This window comes from Polyergus mexicanus, unplaced genomic scaffold (genome assembly GCF_030449975.1).
Source record: "Polyergus mexicanus isolate NDT 795.1 unplaced genomic scaffold, iyPolMexi1.0 SCAF_2, whole genome shotgun sequence".
Classification (NCBI taxonomy): domain Eukaryota; kingdom Metazoa; phylum Arthropoda; class Insecta; order Hymenoptera; family Formicidae; genus Polyergus; species Polyergus mexicanus.
The window spans coordinates 9201425-9218996 of record NW_027223322.1 but is presented as its reverse complement, the minus strand read 5'-3'; the positions used below and the strand labels follow the sequence as shown (position 1 = coordinate 9218996).

Below are 17572 nucleotides of genomic sequence, written 5' to 3'. Positions count from 1 at the left end.
TGTTAAATAACAAAATATCCTCAATACATTGTATTGTGCTAATATAAAGTATCTCATATTTAAAAATGTATGTTACGATAACGGTATCTTATTTACTTATTTTCAAACAAATTTGTTTCGACATTCGGGCAAGTAAGCATTTATTCAAACAAAATTATAATAATTGCTCGATATTTCTTTTTAATGCAAAATAAATTTGATTATTCCAATAATAACAGGTTTTATCGATGTATCTATCCATTCTTTGTCCCAATTCTTTTTATTTATTATCAATAAATATGTTTTTAACTTTATCAAGCTATTATACAATATATTACAATATTCTAGCGTACTTTTATAGATTTTGATATAAAAATAGAAATTAATTTATATATATATATATGTCTGTGTGTGTGTGTGTGTGTGTGTGTGGTGTTAAATACACTACATAACGTAGTGTTATAAACTATTGTACTTAACAATCGCAAATCAAGAAAATCGAACAATATGATCATGTATGTATATTTTAGATATAACTGCAAATGGCTGTTCATACATATTACTTAAAGCATCCGTGCCCCTATTGTAAAGAGGTATCGTTCAAATTTGTGATGTAAGTTGTTCGTATAATTTCTGAGAAATTATAATTATATAAAAGCTACGATTAAATAAATAAATTTGTATAAGAATCGACAGAAACATGTAATTATCATATCTGTTTGGCATATTATCTGGTTCACATATTTTCAGACATTATGAAGCTAAATCTCTCATGGAAATGGAATGCGATTTGTGCAAATTGATTCTTCGATTCATAGCATCTTCGAATAAAATGGAAGCTTTTATACAGCTTGAACGTACTATATTGAAACTTTTAGAATGTCGACGAAAAGAATAGAAAAATTACAAAAACACAATGATATGGAAAAATTTCATTTCCAAAAAAATTTAACTCATTTTACAAGTTATATTCAAATATATTGGAATATATTTCAAATATATGTTATGTATATATCTCTCTATTTTATAATGTATATATGTTGACAATATTCAATGTACGCGTACTTTTTAATTTATATGACTAATTCATTCACAGCGTTTTTAAATAAGCAATTATTTTACGTGTACTTACTTTGAGAACCGAAGAAAATATACAAGTTATATATGATTTTCCAATCGTATGCAAGTTCCATTTTTGCTCCACTTTAACGTGAAATATGCTACGACGATTGATTGCGTGCGTGTAGAAATTAATTTTCGATCCCGAATGACGATATTGACGTATAATTGTATAGCTCACGTTGTCGCTCACGCGCGACGCGATTAACTATACGATTCGAAAAGCGATATTGAAATTTTCGAATTATCGAAACGATGGAGCCAATCGTATATAGTGTCTAGATCTGAAAATAAGTGTAAAAAATGCGACTACATAAAGTGTTATTATTTAACATAGAAAATTTAAATTGGAAAAGTTGTAGAGTAAATACTAGAAGTGATTCCAAACAAATTATTATAAATATTGTGATCGGTGTAATTACTTACAGAACGAACGATATATAGGCCTGCACCGATCTCCGATAATCGCGCACCATTGCATATTGGGCTCTATAGAAAAATATATATTTCCTATGTTGGTTACACTGTTGGTTACACTGCGATCATGGAGTCGCTGAAGTCGAGATCCGTTGTATGCCGCGCCATTTCCGGTTTACATCGGTCTTTCACTCTCAGAGCAAGATGGCAGATCAGGTACGTGTGCGATCCTACAGCAGTCAATAAATGAAATTTTTTACGTGTTACGATATTATTTTGCGAAAATGTGTTATATTTTCGCGATAGTTAGCGTTACGCATAAAGTTCACGCAAAAAGCAAGCTCATAGATGAAGATGTGATCGAGAGATTACAGTCGCGAGCATAGCACGTGGTTAGGTTGTACACGCGTGTCATGACATCAAATTCCGATGTCGTGAAAAATATGCATAATTTGTGTAATGATTTCGTTTGCAGAGCGAGCGTGCGTTTCAAAAACAACCCACGATCTTTCTTAATCGTAAGAAAGGTCTGGGCCCGAAGCGTAGGAAGCCCATGAGATATAGTCGCAATGTCGGGCTCGGTTTCAAGACGCCTCGTGAAGTGAGTATAAATTTATCTTTTAATTCACACAGTATTACTTCAATAATTTACTTGCAATGTTTCCATTTCTATTTGTATTATTTGTAGTAATCTTCGCAAAAAGAAATAAATTTGTAAAGATAAAATATTTAAAAAATATATTGATTTATCAAAGTATATATTGAAAATTACTTATAATTAATAATCTAATTAATTACTTATAATTAAAAGTCTAATTTATAGTTTTAATATTATTATCATCAGATTTAATCAAAATATTTAATATGATGATAAACGACGGTCTTCTGAAGATTGATTGAAGATAGATTCTATATTCTCACAATACTGAATAATTGCATATTTTGTTTTTTAATAGGTAAAAAATATACAAAACGTTTCATATATTCTGTTCAATCTTTACAGGCCATTGAAGGAACCTATATCGATAAGAAATGCCCATTTACAGGCAATGTATCGATTAGAGGACGTATCCTCACTGGTGTGGTACAAAAGATGAAAATGCAACGTACTATAGTTATACGCAGGGATTATTTACATTACATTAGGAAGTACAATCGTTTTGAGAAACGTCATCGTAACATGAGCGTTCATCTTAGTCCTTGCTTCAGGTATAATAAAATAATTTAGAGTTTCTCTTTTTTTCCAGAAATATTTAACTTTTACTAAAAGTGTTTTTATATGATGATAGTTTATATCACGATGGTCTCCTGACAAATAATAATACAATTTGAAGAATTATCATGGATCTGACAAAATAATAATAAAAAAAAACATATAACAATTGATCACAATTAATACTTACAAACTTTATAAATTAAATTTCAGAGACGTCGAAATCGGTGATGTAGTCACCATTGGTGAATGCCGACCATTGAGCAAGACAGTAAGATTTAATGTATTGAAGGTTTCAAAAGGAACAGGATCAAAGAAAAGTTTCAAGAAATTTTAAACATCTCTCCTTCCAGTAATGGTTTGTTGTGATCTATTGTGGTTATTAAGTTTATAATATTCTTTCTATTCTTCTTACTGCAAATATAATTAAATTAAAAATTTAAATGATGATAATATACGATGGTCTTCTGAATATATATTGACGAATATATTCTCACACACACTGAATATTTTTGTATTTATTTTTTTCAAATTAAAATTATAAAATGTCTTTTGTGCATTATTGTTGCTTTAATTATTACAGAACATTGCCAGGTGTGAGGATGTGAAGGAAAACTAATAAAACATTACAACAAATGTGTGCAGTTACAAAGATTATGTCATCTCTGTATTGTAATTTATATTCAAAACCTGAAATGAGAGAAATAAAATTTCTATAAAAATGTTCATTTTTTTTGTGATGCAATTTATATCATTTTTTAATATTACTAAATAATTTTTCATGATCTACATATAGCTTTTTATAAATGTTTTTTTATTTATACAAAAAGACTAAATTTTTTTTTCAATAGATATATGTTATGTTAAATTCTTGTCCGTTTATATATTTAAAAAAAAATAAAAAATTGATATATTTATTGAGATTATCAATAAGTAACATGATTATAAATTCCAATTATAAGAATCTCAATAATCAAAATAGTTACTTTTTCTAATAATTATGCTGGAAATTAATAGAATAATGCCACAAACATAGTATAAATATAATCGATTAAAAAAATTATGAATAATCTGAAATAATGATATACTGTCTAGTTTTTAAAAATATATTTAGCAATTATGAACACGTAAGCATTTAATATACAAAAATAATAATTTTCATATATATTTGGCAAATATTATTGTCATTATTATAATAATAGCATTATAATAGTAAATTAAGTTTTAAGGAAAGGCAATTTGTGTTCAAATTAAAATGATACAGAAATGGTATTAACTTAATATAAATAGCAAAATTGATTCTTCGTATAAATATATATAGTAATATATATTTAATATATTATTATGCTATTTTTTAAATTAATTATAATAAGCATCATCAAATAATTTGAGTATTTTTAATCACATTAGAAATATGAAAAATCCATTTCATAGTACTTTAGATTAACAATAGATGATTCAAAATTACAAAGGTATCAGTGAATGCTTTATATATATATATATACAGACTTATATAGATCTTATTTCCTATGTTATTCGCTATCAATAAGTAGGATTTAATCAATTTTATTAAATTAACTATTGTGTCAAAAGTTTATCACAATTATGCTTGATATAGCATAACAAATTAACAATTTTTCTTAAATAAAAAATAATAATTTAGTTATTTCAATAATTTATTTTAGAATCTGTTATCTAAGTATATTGATAGTAATATTTATATCTCTGATATAGATTTATATCTAATATACATGGTTGGTTCAAATATAAAGACTTCATATACAAAATTTTTATAAGAAAAGTCTCGCGTGCGTTTATATCTGAACCATTTTATAAGTTATATCTTCAATAACAAAATCTCACTCAGTATAAAAAATACTATTCTGCGACTATTTTTGTTATGATATAAAATAGAATAAGAGAAAGTATATTTTTAAATATAAAAATATATACAATTATATATACAATTCTAACTGCACTATTAAAATCTTAATGCAGAGATGTTTCTAAATTTATAATGCATATATTAAATTATTATATCTGTATAATAATTAAAACATCGAGTGTTTAGTTCCAAAATTTACAGAAATTATATCTGCATAGAAAATATATATTCTCTTCTATTTTATACTTATTATATCTATACATATTTTTTTATACAAAATATCAATTACTTGTAGTCATATTTGCTTTTGCTGAATATTCAGTTATATAAAGTATATATATAATAGGTCCTGCAAAACTCAACAGTAATGAAAATACAAGAAGTTGCATCCAAGACAATCCCCAATTGTCTCCAGAACATTTAAATATATCTGTTTCACAAGATTCTACTATTTCGGTACTGTCCATATCATTAAGTAATTGATCATGTTCTGTGTGTAGAACTTCAGAGGAATTGGCACTATAAGATGATAAAGGTTCACATACCGAATTTAATATAATAGTATTGATTTCTATGTTTGAAGATTCTGTGGTCGATATAGCGCCAAAGTCTATAAGCTGCTCTTCCTTTTTTGTAGGTAATTTTTCTTGACTTTGCGTAGATGTAATGATAATATTCTTATCTTGATTTTCTGATAATGTCTCAGTTAAAATAGAAAATGGTTGTACAGGAACCTTAATATAAGGCTTTGCATATATCTCATTCTCTTTATCAATTTTATTAATCCGTTTTAGTTCAGATATCTAAAATTATGCAACAGTATAAAAAAATTAACACAAAGTTATGAATATTTTTATGCTATATTTTTATGGACAAAATTTTCTACATACTGTACATCTATATCGAAGAGCCAATGCCTGCAAAGTATCTTCAGGTTTTATTTGTATATTGATCACCTCGATTTTGCGACATGGTGCTGTAGATCGTTTGATAACTTGTAAAGAGATATTCTCCTCATCTGTACTATTTTCGTCATCCGAGTGTAAAAATACATAATATGGAGAACCTTCTCTTCCACGTTGATAGATCAGTTGCCTGAAAATTTAACTTATTATCAATAAATGTTCCATCATATATTACACTTAATTTAACAAATGTTTATATAAAATTGATAAAAAAATAAATACTTCATAAAGACTGTTGAAACTATTGGTTACATTGACGATTGATACAAATTAATTATTATACATATTATAATTCTGTAAATATTATATGTTCGTAATGTTATTACAAAAGAATTAAATTGGTAGAGAAATCCAAAAATTACCTAGCATTTTTTTGTTCGTCGAACATTGAATTCATTAATTTTTGCGGCATAATGTGATGATGCTTAACATAATTTCACCTTCTCGACGATAATGCTTATCCGTATATTGCGTTTGCATACAAATATTTAAAAAATATATTGGAACAATTGGCATTATGACAGGTAGACGGATGTTCGTTGAATCTAACCTAACCTAACCAATACGAAAGTCGTAACCATAGACATAGTATATCTAGACCGAGTGTTGAGCAGTGGGAGCCAAGGTGCACGTAGAAAAGGACATACTCTGTTTCGTGCTCCTTGCGAGCGAGAGAGAATGCAAAAAACACGGAACAGAGTATGTCCTTTTGTACGTGTATCTATCCTCATTCCTTAAATAAAGGCAAACGCTTGGTCTAGTATATTATGTCTATGGTCTTAATATTGGTAACATTTCATGTAAGAATGCATTTTCATATACATAAATATATTAGAAAAATATTTGATGTATCACAGATAAAATATAGTTTTTGACTGTCCTTTAAAGTCTATCGAATTGAATTTTTTTAATATCTCATGTCGATTTTAAAATATGTATATAAATTATATTATAAGTTTTTGCTCATGTAAAAATGCATCTCTCTCAAATTAATGAGTATTATTTTCGAAATTGCAGTGCTCGACTTAAAAGAAAGAATATCAATATGGAAGCAATAAAAGTCAACAAAATATATAAACGGTATTAAGGAGACAAGAATTATGCACATAAAAGTAAGAATATTGAGAAGAAGAGAAAAAGAAAGAAAGAAATAAGTATTACAAATGCTTATATATATATATATATATGTGTGTGTGTGTGTGTGTGTGTGTGTGTGTATTTTAACCGTAAACAACTGTACAAAATAGTTTTTTTATTATATTTGCTATAAAATTTTAGTGCAGATAGTTAAGCCGGATTCACACCTTGGCAGAAAAGCAGAGGCCAATCAGAGAACCCGCGCTAAAAAAGCAGAATGTACTTTTTATTTTCAGCGCAAATTCTGATTGGCTTCTGCTTTTCTACCAAGGTGTGAATTCTCTCTGAAGGGAGAAACCTCTCACGATGGGCTACAAGAATATATACGATAAAAAATATAGTATTCTATTTAAAGAAAATAAATGTGACCTTCATGTGACCATCAAATAATTCTTCAAGGTCAAACCAATGGTATCATCTCACAACCCCCTCGAAACTATACAACTTTTTTGTTCCAAATATTTATTTGTTTGATGCGTATTTTCCGAGAAAAACAGATAGTCCGGGACTTTTCGAACACACTATATATAGCTCTTATAGAGAGTGGCTAATAATATACATATATTAAAGTTATAATAACTATTCCTATATATCAGTTTGATTTCTGATTCTAGAATTTAAATACAATACTAACGCAGAGAATTCAAATATACAATATTAAACTGATTGTTCAGAAATCGGGTAGATAAATATCCGAATAAATGAAAATCATTTGTATATATATTGTCCATTTAAAATGTAAAGTCCACTTTCAATAAAAATAATGTTATGAAATAAATTAATTAAATTTAATTATTTTTAGTTAATTACATTTTGGGCCGTGTTTTTATCATATATATGTATGCGAATGTATGTTTGCATATTTTAAAAGTACAAGCATATAAACTATTGTATATGTATATTGAGTGAAAATTTTTTTTTTTTTTTTTAAATTATATAAGACTATTTTATGTGTATGTCTAATATGTAAATTGCATCACTGTAACATTTTATTTTTAATCACAATGGATATCATATAGAGATGACATATCACACTTGTGACAAAGCGGACATTCGCATGTTACCATGATTTCGTTGTGATTTCATTGTGACATATTCGATTGTCACAGAGCGATATCACTGTGATTTTTTTTGCTATGGGATAATTACCATGAAAACAATTTCCCTCTAAAAAAGAGAGTTTCTTGAATGTTTGTTTGTTTGTTTTAGCCGGTGTTAGCCGTTACATCATTGGGTGCGTTCAGGAGACACAACCGTTGAGTAGCACCCGAACATGATTGGTTCTTACTTCTAGAACCAACAAATCAACGTCGAGTGTTGACAAGACGATGCTCAACAGTTGTGTTTTCTGAACGCGCCCATTATCGCATAGGATTTCGCCGCGCAAAACATGCATGAGGTGCGTTCCAGAAGCACACTTTTAGCGCTGAGCATGCTTTGTCCTTGTTCAACTTTCCATAAATAACAAAGATAGAACACGCTTTCAGCGCGTAAGCCGTAAGCGTGTTTTCGGACGCAGCCATGATCGCGTTAGTCGTGACAACTACGTAATAAATATTGGAGGTTGGAGGTAATTATACGCATATACATTGCCCGTAATTATATTTTACAGAGATACAGAAATATTTACGATCTATATAGAGAGATTAATTTGGCTATTTATTATCTTCAGTAATTGTCATGCATGTCTGAATGTTCATATGTAGGATATTAGCTACGCATTTGTGTACTTGTAATTTTCCTCTTATTTTTTTCTTTACGTATGCCTTTTTGAAATTCTGTATATTATTTGATACATATGAGAAAAATCGACACATGTCGAAATAACATGCGCTCGAAAATGCGTCGCTGAAATATTTGTTTTACACGTTAAGAATTATTTTAATAATTTTTTCATTTATTCTTACGCAATTTTAATATATATAAATCGATATGACAAAGATTTAACAAAAGTTATATGTATAAAATTAACAATAAAGCTTTATAACCTTAATTTATATTATCATGTTTAACATTAGATATAATTGTTTGATATTTATGTTTGTTCCAAATTAACAATTTTATCTTATGTGAATGTAAAATAATGCTACATCATATTTTTAACATTTTAATTGGTTTATTTTGTGTGTGTGAATATATGCAAAAATATATCTTATATAAAGGCCATGTTCCGATATTCACTGCCAGTACTGAAAATCTATAGTTTATGTCACATATACGATAGATTTTCAATACCGGCAGTGAATATCGGAACACGTCCAAAATCTTATTAAATTATGTTTGTTTTGCTTTATACTTTCATTTGTTACTGTGTTTTATATTTATTTTCTTATAATATCTAACAATAAAATATACATTTATTTCAGATTATTGTTAAAGATGGCAGACTCTGAGCATGAGGAAGCAGACATGGACAAATTAGAGCTATCTTCAGATTCTGCAGATATTATAATGACAAAGAAGAGGCCACGAGAAGAAGATTCTGCAGAAGATGAAGCAAACAATTTATCTACTAAAAAGCAACGAAATTTCTTTGATGAACAGATAGAAATATCAAAAGAAGGTAACACCGAGACTATTTCAGATAAAAATGATACAGGTGAATATAATGTAAAAGAAGAAAAGCATACAATATATTCAGAAAGCGAACAAAATGTACAGGAGAAATTTCTGTCTGAATCAAACATGCATAAAGAGGAAAATAAAGAAAAACAAGAGATTAAGCTAATCAAACAGGAAAATGGGAATGAGATTCTTTTAAACAAGGATTGTTCTATCATGGATGAAAATATAGGAAATATAAAAAAGGAGGTAACACCTTAATTGAGATAATTTTATGTAATTTATGTTATTTTATTTATATTTAAAGATTTTTTTACACATCCTAAATATATATTCTCTTATATTTTTGATTATATTTTTTCTTCTAACTTTGAGCTAAATTGTTAATGTTAACATTGAAGTAAAATTAAAAATATGATATTATATATGTATTAAATGGCTTTAACATATAAAAACTGATTATTTTTTTATATTAATTATTGATTACTCTTTTTTTTATACTAAAAAAGGATAATCCACACAAAAAACCTGTTACAAACACAATTGCAATATCTATTTCTAATGATGAGGAAGAAGGAAAAGAAAGTAATGAAACAGACGAGCAAACAAAAGAGCAAAGTGAGAAAAATGGGATAAAAAAAAAATATATTGCGAAAAATCGAATTGTGGATACAGAAGTAGTAGATGGATTGGAGCTCTCAGTGGAATGCGCTAGTGATAAAGAAGAACCGAGTTCCGAAAGTGAAAATGAGAAAGAAACAAAGCCGCGCCCGAAGACGATAATTATTAAAGCTGAACCAAATGAATCGGAACTGGAATGTAGTACATCAGAGGCAGAAAAGTCTGATTTGCAAGAGGTCACTAATACATCGGAGATTAAATCAGAGAAAAAGGTAAAAAAAAGAGAATCACGAACAAATTTTAATAAATTGAAGGCTTCTGAGTCTGAGGACAGCCAAAATAATAATTCGGATGAAGATTATAGTCCACGGACTAAAAAAAAGATGAAAAAATTTCCAATGACTAAGAAAACAAAACGTTCTGTAGAATTAAAAAGAGGACGAGGTGTAAAGAAACATCCTTCCAAAAAAAGTATTGAACACATATCTGATGATGAAAGTATGACTTCATCAGAGAAAATTAATAAAGCAAAAAAAACTAAAAGTGAAACGGAAGAAGAATTATCAGAAAAGGATTCTTCGGCAAGCGAAAGTAATAATAATTCCGAAAATGAGACAGAATTTTTGAAAAGTAGAAGGACGAGACGTAGTAATGCTGTAAGTAACAATTTCGTACCGATAAATTAATTAATCTATTGTATAAATATCTATGTTATAAATATGTGTATGTATATCATATAACATTAAATTATTTTAGGAACCAGATAACAATAGGCAAATACAAAAATTGAAGAAATATATAAAGGTTGCTGGTATAAAAATAAGATCTTATAACGACGTTTGGGCTAATTGTCGGAATAATTCTGCAAGAATAAACTGCCTAAAAGAATTATTAGAAAAAAATGGTATTAGTGGAAGGCCAACATTGGAAAAATGTAAACGAGCAAAAAAAAAGAAAGAAAGAATGCAAGAAGTGTCTGAATTAGATATATCCAACATTATATCTGAAGGTTAATAATAAAGCTTTATTATGAATTTATTTTATAATATTGTAGAGAGCTATATTATACAGATATTAAATTTATATTCCTAGGACGTGTTACGCGCGCAAGAAGAAATATGAATAAAAGCTCCATATCTCCAGATACACCACAACGATATCGAGAAGCTCGCAAACGTATTCATAGCATCGTTGATAGTGATTCAGAATAGAGCAGGCTGACAAGAGACCCACAATTGTTAACCAACATAAATATTTAAACATATGTGCATAAAAGCATATTGCATATGTATATAAAATATTTTCTAATATTATTCATATATTTTCGTATATCATAATTATTTTCTTCAATGAATTATGTAATTATACATGATATATTAATTGGAAATATGGGAAGAGACTCATTTTTATTATATTGATTCGTTACTTTTACTCGTAATTAAAGTAAATTATTAAACATGCAAAAAATATAATTTACATAAGCTTCCAACATATATTTAGTATGAAAAGAATAAAAAAATTTCGTGTGCAGAAATGTAAAAAAAGGATTATAAATGAAACAAACAAAGAATTTAATATCGTCAAATTGTAAGATAGATGTGTTTTGCTTAAATGAAAAAATGATTAATGATATATTTTAAAATACTGACAATTAATCTATAATATATAAGTGCATTGAATATGAATATATAAATGAATATATAATTAAATAAATAATTAACATGTAACAATTTTTTTTTCATCAAGCCTATATACACAGCTTCAGCTAATGTTAAAAAAATAATTAGCCAAGTTTCTAATATTAGAGAATTAATATTCAAAATATTTATCGCAAATCTATTTCTCTATTTTTCTATTTTTAAAAATATAATTATATATATAAACCTAATGAAAAATGCTCTGCTATTGCATAGTTCAGCAAAACACACTATTTTACTTAAGGTACTCTATTATATGAAGTAGTGATCTCTTTCATAGGGTTGAAGTGTATCACTTTATCGCACAAATTAATATATTTTTTTACATACCAATTAAAATAATGATTTACTAAAATTTATTTTATAACTTGACAGATTATTGTAATATTTAGATATAGGCAAGAAAATCTTTGGCAAGCCTTTATAATGGCTGTTTATTTGTAGCAAACATTTTGACAAGCTGCAATAATGATTCTTCACATGTAATTAACATATGATGAAAATAACTACAAGTTTTTAAGGTGCAAAGATTAAAATGTTGTAAAATGTTATAAATATTATTTATTTTCAAAATTACAGCAAATTTATAAAAAACTGTAACAAATTTGTAGCAGATTTACCCCTTGTAAAATTAGTAGTAGATAAATCAATGCATTTATTGTTTCATTTTGTGTACCACATAATATAGATATATATGTACAAAATTTATCATATGAAGTATAGTATTAATATGTACATACAACATAAATGGTTATACATTGCAATATGTATATATTTGAATTACTTATATGGTTTTTTCATTAATCATAATTCCTATTCCAATAATTACATAGAGGTAATATAATGGAATGGCCGTGCATTGAAAGAAGATCGACAGGAAGAAATATATTTTTCTGTCTCAACTGTAGTAGATCCATAATTATGCAATCTGGTACTTGTTTCATTTTATTTCTTTGTAAAAATGTCTTTGATGTAACATCTACTTAAGTTTTTATGTGTATAATTTAAAAAAATATATAATAATAATAAAATCGATAAAATGAAAATAAAACATGTAGAAGTGGAAAATAAGAAATGATCAATATGTTATTGATGTGGCTGGCACACATGTGACAAGCCTATTCTGTTAGAATAACTTAGATAAGCTTATTCTATTCTATATTTCCTTAGAAGGATAACATGGAAACCCCATAATATATCCACCTTAAACAAACTTTTCTATGATTGACATATAGGCAATAACTATTAAAATTCACATTTATAACATTATATATTTCTTAGATTCTTAAAATAATTTTAAATATGAATTTTAAATATTCTGTTCTTACAATGAAAAAATAACATATTAAAAATAGTAAAGAGATTTTTATTTATATATACATATATTTTATCGATTAAGGAACTTTGCAATACAATCTTTACTGCAGAATAATTTATCATCTTTTATCGCCATTCTACCATTTAGTAAGTTCTTTTTACAACTATAGCAGCAAAAGCATGCTTCAGTTGCATGAAAGTTTAAATTTTTTATCGCTACACCCTGTTGATCAGCAGCAATTACAATATTGCAGGCAGCACATGTCTTTGCATATGATTTTTGATAACAAGGAAGACATAATGGACGATCGCTTTCAGTAATGTATTGTTGCCCAGCTAATGGCATATCGCAATCCCAACAACAGAAATGTTTCACATGATAATTGTGCCCTTCTGCAACTGTATATTCTCGTACAAAAATTAACTGCAACAAATAGAAGTGAAGAAAAAGGTTAATTAAATTTTCATTTTAATCATTTTAAATATGGCTTTTGACAAAATATATTAATATCTTTATATATAAATGTTTCTCATTAAAATATACTTTCTTTAAACTGCAAATTCCTTGCCAAATCTTTACAAAATATTGAGACATTTTCGTTACAAGAATGTGAAGATATTCGTAACTTCGGAGTTAGTTGATAAGCAATTAGAAGTAAAGAGCTTTTCGAATAGCAAACTTCAGAACAAATAAATGAATCATATTCTTCAATTAATTTCTCATCCACAGACTTTGTGATAGAATCTTAATTAGGATTTTAATCTTTTAATTATAAAAATATATGTGGGAATTAAGAAATTATTATAAATAATTTTCCTTGATACATTTTTGCCAAGAGACAGTTGACACAATATTGTCCAAAAAATTTGTAATTCGAAAAAGATATGCATTTAATAAAAAACATTATGCCATGACATATACACTTACCTCATCGCATGCGAAACATCGAACAATTCCCAAGAATGCAGCCAAATCTCTTCCACAATATAACTTATTTTTATAATAAAAGTACACCAGATCTACTAACAATTCGTTGCACACCGAGCAAACGAAACAACCAGGATGCCAGGATGCATTGTTAGCCTTCTCCGCGGTTACAATCACATCACCGATGCGTATATCTTCATGGCATTTTTCACACTTATGCATCTTTGAATCAATTTTTAAATTCTTTATACTATCTTTTAGATGATCTACATGTTGTGTGTTCAATTGTTCATTGGAATCTCCAACAATATGAGGGAATACTTGCTTTTGCAACTGTTCGGAATGTATGATGGTTGGTTGCAAGATCGAGCTACTCAATTCGGTTTGTAACGGACTGGCATTAATAGGATATTGCGAACCAGTTTGCAATGATGAATTTAATATGGGAAGAGTAGAATCCACAGAGATGTATTTATTCAATAAGGGATCCATAGCACTTTCTTGTATAGTTTTAGACTCCTCTATCACTGACGAATTATTCTTCGTCGGTTTGTGATTTGCCCTAACAGGTAAAGCAATCGATTCAATTACTTGAGATGGATGTTTATATATCTTCCTCTCTGCTTCTAGTGGAGTGTTTACAAAGCTGTTAACTTCTGTCTTTTCCAATAGAATTTTTGCAGGATTTTTCGTAGCAGTTATAATAGCTGTTCTCTCTGCATCTTTATTAATATTCACGGGATTATTATTATTCTCCCTAGATCCGCCGTTACGTAATATATCATTCGTGTCTAATAATCGAGATGATTTAGGAATAGCGAGCATTGCCGAATTCTCCGTGGCATTGTACTTATCGGCAAGTTTTTCTCTTATAAACATCAGACTTTTCTCATCCAATGTACTTCCGATAATATCATTGGCGTGTATCGCACTAGGTGGAAGAAGAGCGTCCGCCAACATGGATTCCGCTATAGAGGCTGCTTCGTTATTAACAGATTCCAAATGTGCAATGCACGGCGTGATATTATCCAGTGTTTCCCTATGCTTCTCTAAAGCACCTTTCAATGTATTTCCTCTGTAAGGTATGTAACTTCCAGAAATATGCATCTCGCGAGCAGGTACGATTTCTTGCTCGGCAAGATGCGCGGGAATCGAGGAATTGATTACTTTACTGTTTATTGCTTTTTCGTTCATGGATATATCACTCGCATGTTGAGAATGCTCATTAACTAATTTCCCTTCGATTAGTTGCGACTTCGCAATGTTGTTATTGGCAGCTACATTAGTTGGTGAACAGTTATATCCTTCTGCATTGGATATCTTATTGTCATTTATGATTATAGCATCCTGCTTATTTTGAACTTCGTATGGATGTTTAGCATATGAATTTTTCACAGTAAAACTATTCGGTGTACGTAACTGAACAACAGAGGAAGGTATATAAGATTTATGTTGCGGACTGAAATGTTGCATATCAGTTGCATTGATAGGAGTCATGAGAGAACGATCGAACGGGCGGGCACCTATCATCTGAAAACGACATCATTTGTATTATTACTTATAAATCTTTTATGTAATTATAGTATATACACAAAAGTTTTATGTACAATGCATAAAAAATTACAAAAGATTTTTCATGTGCTACACATTTTTATACATAATTTAGCTTTAAAAAGAAAATACTTCAAGTATCTATACAAGTAATATTTTCATAATATTTCTAAGTATTTGTACTTTAAATGATATGTAAGATTAATAAAACATAATCAAATTTTTTAAATTAAAAGCAATAAGTATCAGCAACAGTACTTTTTATATGTAGAACAAAATAATTGCAATAGCGTCGCCTAAGGATCAATCTATTAATATATTGTATAATATAATAAAGCTAAAAATCATACAATTGAAATTTTTAGACAAAATGCATAGTATCATCGCGTAAGCTAAATTTTGTGCAATAAATTACAACAAAATATGCTAACAATAGATACTTTGAGTACTTGTTTTAAATAAACCAAATATGAACATATATTTATTATTTTAATAATAAACCACAACTCATATTAATAATGTTAATAATATATCGACATGACTTACCTTCATTACTTTGCCTTGCCCTACATATTTTTTTATATTTTCTAAATATTTTTCAAATTGTTTCTGTTCTTGTTCACTAAGTTCATCACAAACTTTGTGATCAATATCATGAAGTGGTAATTGTTTCTGTAACAATTGCCTCCGCAAAGCAGCACCAGCAGATCCTTTAATTGGTAATTTCTCTACAGGCAAAGCTTTCATATAATCCACAGCAAGTTCTTCAGTTGTATCTGGTGGTATCCATTCAAATGTAGTTTCACCTTCATTTTGTTTCTTGTTATTTACTTGCAAACCTAAAAATTAAATTTGTATTATATATAATATATATATATATATATATATATATATATATATATATATATATATATATATATAATACAAATTTAATTATATGTAAAGAATATATATAAAGAAAAGATAATCTATAAATATCATTTATAAATATCTATAAATATCATTATACTTACGCATAGTCTTCTTTTTAAATTTTCCACTTGGTCCAAACAGCAGATCAAATTGTGGAAATTCGTCATCATCGACATCATGATCATCCCGGCCACATTTGCAATTTTTGCAAATTTTTCGCCAAAAATGCAGATCAAGACCAGGACATGCAGAATTACAATTCATGCATAATGCACCAGCACCAGCTTCATGTGCTAAATGCGGCTAAGTAACAAAGATATAATGTTCAATTAAATTTCAATCTTAATTTTACATACATAATATTCCTTTCCTACTTGTATAGTGAAAATCTTGTAAAAAAATTATGTGACATACTTTTCGTTTACGATTTTCTAGTTCCAACAACCACTTTGGGCGATTCGCCGTTTCTTCTTCCATCCTCCAGTATAAATCTAAAACTTTCTATTTCAAAAGATCATTCGTGTCTAACATGCGTCAATTTCGAAAACGAGCTTATTTTGTTTATCTCGTACAGCCACTTGACATACAACACGAATATGAGTCATCCGAGAGAAGCGGTTGGCTTAGTCAGGCTTAGCGACTATCGCACCAATACTTGAAATTTTCGAGGCAGCCCCATTCTTTGCTACTCTTTCACGACACATACATACACATTCGTGTATGCGCTTGTGTGAGAGATTATTTCGCTCCCCTCTACAGCGCTATACTGGCCCTACTCCCTACTACACAATGAGTCATCGCCGATGACCCGCATAGAGAGGGAACGCTTTTAAAGACGGAGCAAAGGTGGGATAAGCAGCCGCGGGCCTTGTAAAAGCGGATCTTGTGTTTGATTGTGTGCGTGTTTGCATAAATAGAGCTTTGCACGAATTTTATAATATAGCAATCGCAAGTAGGGACATGAATTTTTTCCGAGAATCCTTATATCTCCTGCAAATAAATATTTATATTTGTTAACACAAACATGACTTTAGTATTTTATTGTTTAATGTGATGTATTCTATATATATATATATATATATGATATATTTATATATTTGTAGGAATCTGATGGAAAGGAGTCGTAAGAAAATACAATATTACATACATTTACGTTACCAATTTAGCTTGTAGTATATTTTGAGAAAATATATATAATGAAAAAATATCAAGAAAGCAAAAATTTGAGAGCAGATGTTGCACATGTATCTTATGTATTCATAATCAACA

At 28.5% G+C, this 17572-nt stretch overlaps 4 protein-coding genes across 7 annotated transcripts; 2 read left to right on the top strand and 2 right to left on the bottom strand.

Annotated features, from left to right (window-relative positions):
- Nucleotides 1-1647: 1647 nt before the first annotated feature.
- Nucleotides 1648-3461, top strand: Rps11 (ribosomal protein S11). 2 transcript variants are annotated; one of them, XM_070312229.1, is made up of 5 exons: nt 1648-1731; nt 1991-2116; nt 2519-2724; nt 2942-3080; nt 3312-3461. In XM_070312229.1, exons 1-4 carry the CDS (start codon nt 1672-1674, stop codon nt 3063-3065), a joined length of 516 nt encoding a protein of 171 aa, XP_070168330.1. In that variant the 5' UTR covers nt 1648-1671; the 3' UTR covers nt 3066-3080; nt 3312-3461. The 2 variants fall into 2 exon arrangements, with proteins under 2 accessions (XP_070168330.1, XP_070168326.1); XM_070312225.1 differs by having other exon boundaries at nt 2942-3086.
- Nucleotides 3462-4800: 1339 nt separating this feature from the next.
- On the bottom strand, nt 4801-6122 carry LOC138942167 (lysM and putative peptidoglycan-binding domain-containing protein 3). The gene is made up of 3 exons (XM_070312218.1): nt 5941-6122; nt 5504-5708; nt 4801-5416 (listed from the first exon to the last, which is right to left on the bottom strand). Exons 1-3 carry the CDS (start codon nt 5988-5990, stop codon nt 4895-4897), a joined length of 777 nt encoding a protein of 258 aa, XP_070168319.1. The 5' UTR covers nt 5991-6122; the 3' UTR covers nt 4801-4894.
- A 2057-nt stretch (nt 6123-8179) lies between these two features.
- On the top strand, nt 8180-12589 carry LOC138944829 (HIRA-interacting protein 3). 3 transcript variants are annotated; one of them, XM_070315876.1, is made up of 5 exons: nt 8180-8285; nt 9082-9526; nt 9787-10554; nt 10655-10907; nt 10991-12587. In XM_070315876.1, exons 2-5 carry the CDS (start codon nt 9095-9097, stop codon nt 11107-11109), a joined length of 1572 nt encoding a protein of 523 aa, XP_070171977.1. In that variant the 5' UTR covers nt 8180-8285; nt 9082-9094; the 3' UTR covers nt 11110-12587. The 3 variants fall into 3 exon arrangements, with proteins under 3 accessions (XP_070171977.1, XP_070171978.1, XP_070171979.1); XM_070315877.1 differs by lacking the exon at nt 8180-8285 and adding an exon at nt 8290-8310 and having other exon boundaries at nt 10991-12589; XM_070315878.1 differs by lacking the exon at nt 8180-8285 and adding an exon at nt 8366-8386 and having other exon boundaries at nt 10991-12589.
- On the bottom strand, nt 12421-17563 carry Tes (testin LIM domain protein). Its single transcript, XM_070315875.1, has 6 exons — nt 17451-17563; nt 16718-17293; nt 16405-16606; nt 15938-16230; nt 13841-15370; nt 12421-13336 (listed from the first exon to the last, which is right to left on the bottom strand). The coding sequence occupies exons 2-6, from the start codon at nt 16778-16780 to the stop codon at nt 12983-12985; spliced, it is 2442 nt and encodes an 813-aa protein (XP_070171976.1). The 5' UTR covers nt 16781-17293; nt 17451-17563; the 3' UTR covers nt 12421-12982.
- Nucleotides 17564-17572: the final 9 nt, after the last annotated feature.

Coding starts and splice junctions, on each gene's coding strand:
- Rps11 (XM_070312229.1), top strand. CDS start 1,672: ATGCCGCGCCATTTCCGGTTTACATCGGTCTTTCACTCTCAGAGCAAG. Junction 1,732..1,990: donor AGAGCAAGATGGCAGATCAG/GTACGTGTGCGA, acceptor TTTCGTTTGCAG/AGCGAGCGTGCGTTTCAAAA. Junction 2,117..2,518: donor GTTTCAAGACGCCTCGTGAA/GTGAGTATAAAT, acceptor CAATCTTTACAG/GCCATTGAAGGAACCTATAT.
- LOC138942167 (XM_070312218.1), bottom strand. CDS start 5,990: ATGCCGCAAAAATTAATGAATTCAATGTTCGACGAACAAAAAAATGCT. Junction 5,709..5,940: donor GACGAACAAAAAAATGCTAG/GTAATTTTTGGA, acceptor TTAAATTTTCAG/GCAACTGATCTATCAACGTG. Junction 5,417..5,503: donor CTCTTCGATATAGATGTACA/GTATGTAGAAAA, acceptor GCATAATTTTAG/ATATCTGAACTAAAACGGAT.
- LOC138944829 (XM_070315877.1), top strand. CDS start 9,095: ATGGCAGACTCTGAGCATGAGGAAGCAGACATGGACAAATTAGAGCTA. Junction 9,527..9,786: donor TAGGAAATATAAAAAAGGAG/GTAACACCTTAA, acceptor ATACTAAAAAAG/GATAATCCACACAAAAAACC. Junction 10,908..10,990: donor ATCCAACATTATATCTGAAG/GTTAATAATAAA, acceptor TTATATTCCTAG/GACGTGTTACGCGCGCAAGA.
- Tes (XM_070315875.1), bottom strand. CDS start 16,780: ATGGAAGAAGAAACGGCGAATCGCCCAAAGTGGTTGTTGGAACTAGAA. Junction 16,231..16,404: donor ATTTAAAAAGAAGACTATGC/GTAAGTATAATG, acceptor TTTAATTTTTAG/GTTTGCAAGTAAATAACAAG. Junction 13,337..13,840: donor GATGTTTCGCATGCGATGAG/GTAAGTGTATAT, acceptor TATTTGTTGCAG/TTAATTTTTGTACGAGAATA.